We start from the raw sequence: 12,156 nt of genomic DNA, 5'->3' as shown, positions 1-12,156 counted from the left end.
GCCCATTCTGAGGCTATTCTTTTTTTTTTTTTTGGGTGGGGCAATGAGGGTTAAGTGACTTGCCCAAAGTCACACAGCTAATAAGTGTCAAGTGTTTGAGGCTGGATTTGAATTTAGGGCCTCTGGAATCCAGGGCTGGTGCTTTATCCACTGCGCCACCTAGCTGCCCCCTTTCTGAGGCTATTCTTCTCCACACTAACTAGTCCTGGTTCCTTCAACTCATGCTTATAGGGCATGATTTCAGTCCCTGCATCATCCTGCTCTCTGGCTGGACTGCTGTGCATCAACATTCTTTCTAAAATTAGTTATCCCAATCCCTAAATCCATATATGAGCTGTCCAAGGTAGAGCATAGCAGGACCATCACTTCCCTTGTTCTTGTTTGGTGTCTACCAAGCCTTTAGCCAACCTTCAACTCTCAGAAACACCAGTTATTCTGACTGATGCTCTGTATCATTTCATTCTTCTCATCTTTGGGGTTTAGGTAAAAACCATTCCATAAGATCCTGCTATTCTGCTGTCATCTTATTCTTTTGTGTTCCATGCAATGCAGACTATTCACAGGGGGATGGAATTATTATCTCATTCTCATCATTTTCAATGGAGTTATTATTATCTCCCCCATCTTGCACTTAGCCAATGGATTTTCAATCCCAAACGTAGGATTTTCTATTTAACTCTATTAAAAATCATCTTATCAGATTGGCTTCAATCCCATCAAGATCATTTGGGAACATAGGAAAAGACCCATGAGCCTACACTGGAGAACATTTAGCATCAAAGAAACTGTCCAGTTCTGAAGGCTTAAGTGAAACTTGGCTCTTCACCCTATTTGCCTGTGGACTGATTTTGACTCATCACCCCATTCCTGCCTCTGCTGACTTTCTAGATTTTGTAAACATGCCTCAGTGGTGACCCCACACTGGAATTTCCCTCAGCACCTGGGGGCTTCTGATCTTGGAATATTTTGCTGTGTTTACCCCTCTTCCCGATGGTGGGTTCCTTCTTGAGGTTTACATTGGTGGGGGTGTATGTGGGGGGATCCTAGGATGTTCAACATTCACTGCCCTCCTGGCTCTGTTTCTGATTTTGGGGACCTCAACACCATGTGCCCTTGTGTTTGAGCACTGTCCTTTCTCTCTCATACTCACCCCTCCCTTCTTTCAGCTCCCTTTTGTCATGTATTCCCCCAGTAGATTTTAAGTTCCTTGATGGACAGGGACCATCTTTGTTTGTATTTGTATTCCCAGCACTTAGCACAGTGCCTGGCACACAGTTTGCTGTGGTTTAGTCATTTCAGTCATGTCTGACTCTTCATGAGCCCATTTGGGTTTTTTGTTTGTTTTTTTTTGGCAAAGATACTGGAGTAGGCAGACAGATGAGAAAACTGAGGCAAACAGTAACCAGGGTCACACAGCTAGTAAGTGTCTGAGGTGGGATTTGAACTCAGGAAAATGAGTCTTTCTGGCCCCAGGCCTGATGGTCTGTGCACTATGGCACCACCTAGCTGCCCTTGGTGAGAAGACAAAGGTTCAGGAAACTAAGAACCTTGTTCACATTTACATGAGTGATAGCCCAAGCCGGGACCAGAATTCAGCAGGCTGGTTATTGTACCTTACTAGGTGATGTAGTGCATAGAGTGCTGGATTTAGTCAGAAAGACCTGGGTTTGAATTCTGATTCAGACATTTTCTAGGTGAGTGACCCTGGGCAAGTCACTTTTCTTCTTTGGGCCTCTGTTCCTTCTATCCAATGAGGGAGCTGGACCCAACGGCCTCTTAATTTCTCTTCCAGCCCAAAATCTATGCTTCTAAGCCCACATCAATGGAATGTAAACCCGGGCCAATCCCAACAAGCTGAATGTCTAGTCAGAGTTTGAATCCTGACTCTGTTAGTCTGTGACTGGCCAATTTATTGAACCTTTCTGGGCTTTGGTTTCCTTGTCCAAAAAATGAGAGGCTCCTCAGGTTTCTTTGACCTCAAAATCTGGAATTCTATGGTCTATAAGCAGAGATGGGCATGCATTTAAATCAGGGGTCCTTATCCTGTGATCTTTTATTTTAAATATTCTGATAACTACAATTCAATATAGCTTTCTCTACAATCCCATTTTATGAATTTAAAACCATGATTCTGAGAAAGGGACCATAGGGCTTTACCAGACTGTGTGACCAACAGGTCCAGGACAGAGACAATATTAAGAACCCCTGATTTAAGCACAGGGCACCAGGCAGCAGCTGCCACATCTGTCTTACGAGTCAGGAAAACAAACTTTCTCTTTTTAGAGAGACACCAAGTGGCTTGATGCAAATTCTAGTTTTTATTGTTTTCTTCCTGAAAGACACTCATCACAGTGAAACAGCAGGATTCTGTCCCCAGATCCATTGTGCCAACAAGAGGAGGAAAGCTCAGGACCCCCGAGGCCAGCCTATAGGTGGGGCAACAGTCCTTGAACCCTGTACTCAGAGGGGACAAGAGGAAGCAGAGAATGTGCTGACATTCATTCAAACAAAAAAGGGGAAAAAACCCAAACCACCCACCCCCAAAAGCATCTCATTGGGGTGGATTTTTCCAACAGCGTTTGCCAGCCCCTGTGAATCTGGCATTTTCCATGCCAGGCTGAATCTTCTGAAGAAAATGAACTGATGGCTTCTGGGACCCACGTGTCTTGGCAAGAGAATAAGCCCAAGGCTGACTATTGAGGAGGAGAAATCTCTGCTATTCATTCCTGAGCTCTGCCAGACGCCCGGTGGTTGTCTTTAACTCTGGCTGAAGTGAGACTAATCAGGAACCTCGATGCAGGGAAGGGGAGCTGAGGAATGTTAATCAACCTGACCGAGGGTGGGGAGGGAGTTTCAAAGGGAGCTCTCACTGGCAGCTGAGAAAGCAGGCAAGCAGCCTCAAGCCCCTCTCTGAAGGGAAGAGCTGGCCAATCTCCAGTCTCACTTGAACCCTCTCCTCCATCTCTGGACCGAGTTCATTAACATCATCACTAGCGCTCAGATGTGTTTTCCTTACCTTAAAGAGGCAGGTGTTGCCCTTGGGCCACCTTCAAAATCAGTGGGTGGACCCCCCTCCCATATACCCCATTGGGTTGGTTTGAAAGCCCCTTCATTCTGGGCAGAGAGTTTGAAGGCTCACTCAGGGGTAGGAGGTAGGGAATCGAATAAAACAAAGATAAAGAAACAGACTCAATCTTTAGGCAGAACTCCCTTTCCAAGTGGGATGGAGACAGAAAGACAGTGAAGGCAGCAATGTAGCTATGGTCTAGCTTTACCCCATCCCTATTAACCCCCCACCCCCACCCCCACCTCCACCCCAGAAGACCCAGCACCAACATCTGGACAGGGGCCCCTCAGCCAAAGGACAGTCCGGCCCCCATTGTCCAACGGAGAAAGAGGAGAGGAGCAGAGGGCAGCTGGTCACTTTCCTCTTCAAGCTGTCCATCCCCAGAATCAGCTCAGCTTCCTGGGAAGTGGGCAGTGGCTGTCTGAAGTGGGTACATGACTGCCCTGGTTACCCTCACAGGGAGGATCGCCAGGGTCTCGGAGGGCTGTAGGGAAGGCTGATCTTGTTCCAGCTCAGAACAAATCCTCAAGGCAGCTTGGTAAACAAAAAGTTCACAGGTCCTAAGGGCCTCTGTGTGTGTGTGTGTGTGTGTGAGATGTGCATGCGTGTTTATCTTTGTCTGTGTGTGTGTGTGTGTGTGTGTGTCTCTGTGTGTCTGTGATCCACAGAAAAGTCCAGCTTGTGAAGGTCCGTGGTGAAAGTCAAGATGGGCTCCTTTGCCTGCATCAGCAGCGAGGACTCATCCAGGTGTGCCTCTTGCCTTTGGGAACGAGAAAAATGACCCGAAAAAGGTTAATAGGAAAAAAAAGACCAAAGATTGACATAAACATCAATTCCTGCCTCTTGGCAAGTACCGAACCAGGAGGGCAAAAATTGTCATTACTAAACCTGAATTTAAAATCTGACTTTACTGCTTAGTATATGTGATTTGGGGTCAATTACTTAACTGCTCTGGTCTCAGCTGTCTCACCTGTAAAGTGAAGGGGTTAGATTAGGCTGTAGTATGATTTGGTAGGTTGAACAGCAGACTTGGAATCAGAAAGACCTGGGTTCTAGTCCTGCTTCAGATTTCACTTACTATCTAGGAGAGCCTGGGCAAAAGTTAGTTCTGGGACTCAGTTTCCTCATCTGTAAAATGATGGGGGTTGGACTTGGATGGCCTCTGAGGTCCTTTCCAGTTTTAAATCTATGCCTTTAAGAGTCTATATTTGGGGGGCAGCTAGGTGGCGCAGTGGATAAAGCACCGGCCCTGGATTCAGGAGTACCTGAGTTCAAATCCGACCTCAGACACTTGACACTTACTAGCTGTGTGACCCTGGGCAAGTCACTTAACCCCCATTGCCCTGCAAAAAACAAAAAAACAAACAAAGAGTCTATATTTCGGGCAGCTAGGTGGCACAGTGGATAGAGCACTGGCCTTGGATTCAGGAGGATCTGAGTTCAAATCTGGCCTCAGACACTTAACACTTACTAGCTGTGTGACCCTGGGCAAGTCACTTAACCCCAATTGCCTCACCAAAAAAAAAAAAAAGAGTCTATATTTCTGGCTGACCTTCATAGAAGTCCTAGAAAGGTCACTGGGGGTGTCCTGAAATCTGCCATGAACCATTCTCACTCTCTCACCTAGTACACCTCATAGCCCAGAGCTCTCACTTTTAAAATGGCTCCTGGTGCTGGGGGTGATGTCTGCAGTCATGGGAACCAGTTGAGTCTGGGTACTGTGACCCTTATTATCTGTGTGACCTTGAACAAGTCACTTCCATCTCTTCAGACCTTAGTTTCCTCTTCTGTAAAATGAAGGTTCTAGACTCCATGGACTCAAAGGTGCCTTCTAGCTCTAGAAACCCACTGCACCACAGGGTTGGCCTACATGGCTTTTGAGGTGCCCTCTGGTTTTAGATTCTGATGATATTGACTGTCTTGGGGGTGTCTGGCTGAAGCCCACATGCCAGGGTGGGAACAGAATTGATCTTAGAAGTAGCTCTCCCCCACACAGGGCTCCTGCTGCACAAATGAACCCGTCAGATCTCAGGAAGAGTTCTATGGGGCCATGACTACAAGAACACCTTGGTTTTCTGAAGATGGAGAGACAGTCTGTCTCTATCTGTCTGTCTGTCTGTGTCTCCTTCTAAGTCTCCAATGAGAAAAGAGGAAACAATGGGTATTGGATGGAACTGTTTCTGAGAGACTGCTTTCTCTGTGGTCAAACCTTCAGGGCTACTACTGTCTTGCAAGTTTACCTGCAGGGACAAGGGATCTCTTGGGAAGCCCAAGGAAACACAAGCTCCCCTTGAATTCTCAAAGCTTTGACATCAAAGATGACAGGAGCCCGAGAAGTCACCTAGTTAACAATATCTTTCCAGCCAGTCAAGGTGGCCGACTTTTGGGACAGGTCAGTGCCTGAGCTCTGGGTTGGGACTTGGGAAAACTGTGTGCTAGTCCTGTCCAAGCCAAGTCCCATACCCACTACTGATCCCTGTTTTACCCAGGGAAAGTCACCTAACCTCTCTGGGCCTCAGTTACCTCACTTGCAAAATGAGGGAGTTAGATTAGAGATGGCCACCATAACACCTTCTCATTCTAAATCTGTGCTACTATGACCTACCTGCTGTTCCCTTGAATTCTGCATCCCATTTCCTACTTCCTTGCCTTTGCCCTGACTGTACCCCATGCCTGGAGTGCACTGCTTTCTCAATTCCTTCCCCCATGGGAAACCTCTCCCAATCCCTCCAGGTGTATCCCCCGAAAGTAAATGTAACCACTCCTGTCCTCAGTCTCTCCCTCTGTAATCCAAGGGGTTGGACTAGAATTCTAATATACCTTCTAGCTCTAAATTTATGATCCTATGATCAATTAATTAATTACAAATACTAATTAAGCACTTATGTACAGGGCACCATTCTAGGCACTGGGAACTGTCTTTTGTCTTTCTTTGTATGCCTTGCGCTTAGCACAGTGCCTTGAATATAGTGCTTAATAATGCTTGTTGACTTGTGATACAAGGTGAGGGAAGGGAATGAGGATTTAGATGGGACCATGTTTCCGGCCCTGTGCTAAGTGCTTTACAGATATTATATCACTTGATCCTCACTTTGAGGCAGCTGCTTTTAATAGCCTCATTTTACAATTGAGGAAACTGAGGCAAACAGAGGTTCACTTGCACAAGGTCACAAAGCCAGTAAATGTCTGAGAGTGCACTGGAACTCAGTTCTTCAGGACCAGTGCTCCACCCATTGTGCTACCCAGCTGAAAATGAAAGAATCCCAACTTTCAAGGAATTTACATTCTGGGAAGCTTGCCTGAGGGCCCTGTCTCCTATATTCCTGAGAAGACTCCATCCATCTTACGTGAGGTTCCTCTGCTTCCATTCTCCCTACTTCAGACCTTGTGTATTGATCCCTATTCTCTCCTCCTCCCTGGTCTCAGGGACCCTGCTCCTAGATGTAACCATTTCCCTTGAGCCTTTGAGTCCAGCTCCTCCCAGCATTGACCAGCTGGATTCTCAGGGGTCAATGACTACTCTTTTCTCAGACTTAGAGATAACCCTGAAGAAGGTGTTGGGGTGTGTACAGTAGGTGTTTGATAAATGCCTTAATATTCCATATAAAATGAACAGGTCAAACGATGGCTCCTAAGGTCCCTTATACCTTTCAATTATAACACTAGAGCTTATGAACCCCTTGTGCAAAATGGGAATAAAAATAGCACCTAACTCCTATCTCGAGAATCAAATGAGATGATAATTGCAAAGTGCTCAGTATAGGGCATAGCATGGAGTAAGGGCTATGCTAGCTATTATCATTTTGTTGTGAGGATCAAATAAGATAACATATGCAGAGTATGTTGCAATCCTTAAAGTACTATATAAAGTAGGTAATAATTATCATCAGCTAAGTATTATGACTAATGGGTAATCAATAATATGTTAATTAGCATAATTACGAATTATATGTTATATTAATTGTAACCAATATATAATAACCTAATAATTTAACAACATATTATTATTGATTAGACATCAATAATAGGAATTAACTGGCTTTAAAAGGATATTTATTTATTTTTGTTTTTGTTGTTGTTTTTTTTTTGCAGGGCAATGAGGGTTAAGTGACTTGCCCAAGGTCACACAGCTAGTGCCAAGTGTTTGAGGCCAGATTTGAACTCAGGTCCTCCTGAATCCAGGGCTGGTGTTTTATCCACTGCACCACCTAGCTGCCCCAACCTAAAAGGATGTTTATTAAGTAGATGTAGCAAGGACAGTTGCCACAAAAAGAATCCCCCCTCCCCCAAACCAGGGATGTATTTTTCCTCACAAATTTCCTATGGAGGCATGAGTGGCAAAGGGATAACTCATAGCTCTCAATCACTGGGAATCCCCTTTCCCTACTGTAGAGTCATAATGAAGCTTCCCCTGATTACCTGCTGGTCTCCAAGAATTGGCACCTTTGTAAAGCCCACACCTACAACTTATCTCTTCCCTGAAGGTTTATTTGTCCCCCTGAAGCTGCCTTTCCTTGGAGGGGGCTGGTTTGCTCTCTGTCTTTCAGCTCCCAGCTCTGGTGGACGGGACCTCCAAATGTTCTGACCTTTTGATGTTCACAAGGTTCTAACCTGGTCAATTCTGTCTCTAGATGCTCAGCCTGCATGCTTCTATCTGCTTCTAGCTGGAGGTGTCATCCAATATGTACTAGTCTACTCTGTCCCACAGAATGGTCCATGGGATCCTAGGTGCTTAGCAGAGTCCTCCCTCCTGGACTAGCTTACTGTTGTCATATGTAGCCTAAGAGGACCCGCTTAACTTTTTTTTGGACCAATCACAAGATTTTTCCTTTCAAATTGGTTAAGGATTTATTCATACCCAGTTTACTTTTGATTGACTGGCTGATTAAAGTGAGATGTCAGGATTTCCTGTGATTAATTACATGCTGTGAACTAAACACAAGCAAAACTCTTTCTTTAGCTGTTGTTTTCCCCAATCGAGAGCAGAGCCCTTTTTCCTTGGCCTCTCCTTGTACCCTCAGCACTTAGCACAGTGCCTGGAACTTGGTAAATGTCTGATAACTCCTTTTTTCATTCCACGTAAAAGAAAAGGTTTAAACTTGAAGACTCCTAAGCAAGATTTGACTCCTACTTTCCACCTAGGATCTGATCAATCAACAAGCATTTATTAAGCACCTACTATGATGCATTGTGCCAGAGACTGGGCTTAAAAATACAAAGAATGAAATCATTCCTCCTCTCAAAGAACTTAGAGACAGGTAGCACCATGGATAGCACACTGGGCTTGGAAGCAGGAAGACTCATCTTCCTGAGTTCAAATCTGGTCTCAGACATTTAATGGTGTGACCTTGGACAAGTCACTTAACCCTGTGTGCTTCGGTTTTCTCATCTGTAAAAGAGCTGGAGAAGGAAATGGCAAACCGCTCCAGTATCTCTGACAAGAAAACCCCCAATGGGGTCATGAAGAGTCAGACATGCCTGAAATGACTCAACAACAACAAACATCAAAAGTATATAAGAGGGGCAGCTGGGTGGCGCAGTGGATAGAGAACCGGCCCTGGAGTCAGGAGTACCTGAGTTCAAATCCGACCTCAGACACTTAATACTTACTAGCTGTGTGACCCTGGGCAAGTCACTTAACCCCAATTGCCTCACTAAAAAAAAAAGTATATAAGAAATAAATACATGGTGCTGTTTTAGTGCTTAGTTAAGCTTTTAGTAGCTTAAAACAGCACTAAGGCTGTTGCGATACCCTGTTATGAGGAGAGAAAAATACAAATAAATCCAAGGTGGTTAAATAGAGGTCGTTTGGGAGGGAGTCCACTGACAGCTAGAGGGGATCAGGAAAAGCTTCATGTAGATTGGTGATGCTTGAGTTGTACCCTGGAGGCAGAAAGGGATTCTGGGAGGTAAAGTACATTCCAGGCATAGGACATAGCCAGTGCAAAGGCACGGTGATGGGAGCGTGCCATTTTTGGCTGTAGAATATGGGAAGGAGACAATGCATAACAAGGTTGGAAAGACAGGTTGGGGCCAGGATGTGAAAGGCTTTAAAAGCCTAATTAGCCAAGTGCCCTGTTCCCTCCCCACTCATTCCAGGCTGGACCAATGTGGATTTCAGGAATGCTGGGAAATGCTCTGTTGGTAAGCAGAGGACTCTGAGGAAGAGCTGGTGGGATAGATGAGCTATGGAGAAGGTCCTTTTTATTCAGAGAGAAGGGCAGGCGTGGCCCCTGAGCTGAGTCAGGGAGATGCCCCAAAGGGGAGGGAGGGGCTTTTTACTTACTGGGAGCCTTGTGACTGTCACTGTCAGAGTCATCTCCCTGCAGGTCTCTTGGGCCACTCTCTGGGCCACTCAGCACTCCCCCAGCCTCGCTGCCAAGGCTGGTCCCACTCTCCGAGGGATGTCTAGGAGACAGAGGCTGTCCTTGGGCTGCTCTGGGAAGGTCACTGCTGCCACCTAGAAGAGATCAGACATGGACTAGGGTATCTGGGGCACCTGCCCCTGCAGATTTTAACCTGCTCTTCTACCTCCTTCCTGGGAGCTGTGCCAACAGGGTGTTGCTGGTCCAATGCATCAACAAGCATTTATTAAGCACTATGTGTCAGAGATACAAAGAAACAGCAAAAATCGTCCTTGTCCTCAAGGGGCTTACATTCTAAAAGGGGAGTCAATTGGCCCATGGAGAGACATGTACAAGATAAAATAACCTAAGAGGGTTAAGACATCTCAGCTTCAGGGAGGGAGTGGTACAGGAAACCTCTTGGGGAGTGCTATGCAACTCCTTCCAGTTTTTTTTTTTTTTTAGTAAGGCAATTGAGGTTAAGTGACTTGCCCAGGGTCACACAGCTAGTAAGTGTCAAGTGTCTGAGACCGGATTTGAACTCAGGTAGTCCTGAATTCAGGGCCAGTGCTCTATCCACTGTACCACCTAGCTGCCCCAACCCCTTCCAGTTTTAAACCCCAGAGGAGAGAGCTTGAGGGCTCTAGGGGACCTTCCACCTCTTGGGTTTTGACCCATATAGGTCCTGATGAAGCTTTTGGATTTGCCCCCAGTGATATCTGCCCTCCCTCTCTGGAGGAACATGGTGGAGGGAGACAGACCCATGCTCCCCATCTACCCTGGAACTGGGCTCCTTTCAGACTCAGATGGGTAGGCCCAAGGTGGGTCTACCTAACACACTCAAAATGAGAAATGACTGTTCCAAGGCATCACTTAGCCCTGGTTCATGGGGTTATACACCTAGAGCTGGGAGGGATCCCAGATGCCCTCTAGTTCAAATCCTGTTTCTGGAGGGGCAGACTCAAGATGCAAGTGAGTGAGATCAAACATTTTTGCCTTGCTCACCCAATACACCTCCTCCACAAGAGCTTAGAAAACTCACCAGACTGAATTCTGAATTCTGATGGGGAAAGCCAAGAATAAGTCAAAGCAAATCATTTTTCCAGTCCAGGGCAGCTTAGGAAGACAGACAGAGAGGTCTGTGGACACTAGGGTGGGGGGGGGTAAGGCGGGGCAGGAGGATAGCCCAGCAGCAGAGGGCTGAGACTGAATACCTTCTCCTTTATATGAGCATCAGTTTCCTAATAATGAGAGGGGTTGGACTAGAAGGCCCCCAAGTTCCCTTTCAGCTCTGGAGCTTGGGTCTACTCTATCCCCCTCTTTTACTTGCTCTGCCTCCCTGTAGAAGGGTTCTAATGAACAAACAAAGAAACACGTGTGCATTTTTTTGAAACTCCAAAGTGGCCAGAGAAATGTACCCTTAATGTGGTTATCTCAGCTAAAGCCATGCAGACGATGTGGCCCTTTCAATGAATGCCCTAGGTTGAGTGCCCTGGGTAGAAAGAGGCTATACTAGGTCTTCTCCCTCCAAATACAATGTTCTTTCAGAGGAGTGAGTTCCCTGTCACTAAAAGTCTTTGAACATATGCTGAGTAACCACTTGCCTGGGATACTGCAGAGAGAACCACTAGTCAGATTGGATTGGGTGACTGCAAATCAGCTCCAAACACTTTGAGCTTCACCTTCCTAGATTCTGCCCCCTACCCTCTGTTAATGATGCATCAATATCCACTTAAGTGCACCCCAGAGAGAGATATGTTGGGAGACACTCTGCCCCTTCCAGCCCCCTCAAAGCCCAGCCTCTCTGCAGGGCCAGCTGCCCCTCTCCTTACCTGAGTCTGTTCGGCATTTGCTCCCTTTAGAGCCCTTGGCCCCGGCGTCTTCCAGGCTGGAAGAGCTCAAGGTTGAATCACTGTCACTGTCACTAGAAGCCACTGGAAGAGACAAACACAGACAGAGAATGTTGATCCCTATGCCCAGTGGGCTCACACAAGGCCAGGCCACAGAACAGCTTCCCTACCGGCTGCACATTTAAGAAGGAAGGGATTTTGCATGGGGGAAGGTTAAGTAGTGACTCTTGGCATCCCTGGGGAACTGGGCAAGGACCAGCTCCAATTAGAGGCTGGAGAGACTGTGATCGGACCGAAGGAGAAGCATCCTCAGTGTCAAAGGGATAATAGACTGGGATGGGGGAGGGAAGGAGGTTGTTAAGGCTTTGTCTCTGGGGAGCTTCTGGGAGCAGCCCTGGTTCTAAGCACTTGTTGATGCCAGTCATTGTGACATCCCATCATGCCCTGCCTTACATGATTCCTTGGCTGCTTTTCTCACTGTCGGGTCTGTCTCCCCAACTCATTGGATACCACTAGATATTTTTTTAATGGTTTACAGGTTACAAAGTGTTTAAATGACACTCTCTCCTTTGATTCTCACAACACCCTAAGAAATAGGCAGACAGGGCAGGGGCCCACCAATCAAGCAACACCCATTTATTAAGCACCAGCTGTATACCGGGCACTGTCAGGATGCAAAGACAAAAATCAATAAGCATTTATTAAACACCTCCTAAATCCTCAGCACTGCACTGGGTGCCAATGATACAGAGATGACAATGAAAAGTCTTTAATCTCAGGGATCTTGCATTCTATTGCTACTGTCTACATGAAGAAACTGAGGTCCAGTGAAGAGAAGCAACATTTTGTTTGGCCCAGGTGTTTAGGAGAGGGGGAAGGAAGGGCACATCCATGC

The 12,156-nt window shown here is 46.3% G+C and overlaps 1 protein-coding gene across 1 annotated transcript in view; it reads right to left on the bottom strand.

The window, feature by feature from the left end:
- Positions 1 to 3,330: 3,330 nt before the first annotated feature.
- The window catches only part of RPH3AL (rabphilin 3A like (without C2 domains)), a 181,863-nt gene continuing 173,037 nt past the window's right edge, over positions 3,331 to 12,156 (bottom strand). The window contains exons 8-10 of the mRNA XM_044004398.1: positions 11,244 to 11,345; positions 9,354 to 9,527; positions 3,331 to 3,827 (exon numbers count right to left, since the gene is read on the bottom strand). Coding sequence (XP_043860333.1) covers positions 3,793 to 3,827; positions 9,354 to 9,527; positions 11,244 to 11,345 — 311 coding nt within the window. The 3' untranslated portion in view covers positions 3,331 to 3,792. The remainder of the gene's footprint in view (positions 3,828 to 9,353; positions 9,528 to 11,243; positions 11,346 to 12,156) is intronic.

This window comes from Dromiciops gliroides, chromosome 4 (assembly GCF_019393635.1).
Source record: "Dromiciops gliroides isolate mDroGli1 chromosome 4, mDroGli1.pri, whole genome shotgun sequence".
NCBI lineage: Eukaryota > Metazoa > Chordata > Mammalia > Microbiotheria > Microbiotheriidae > Dromiciops > Dromiciops gliroides.
This window is presented reverse-complemented; position numbering and strand designations above follow the sequence as displayed.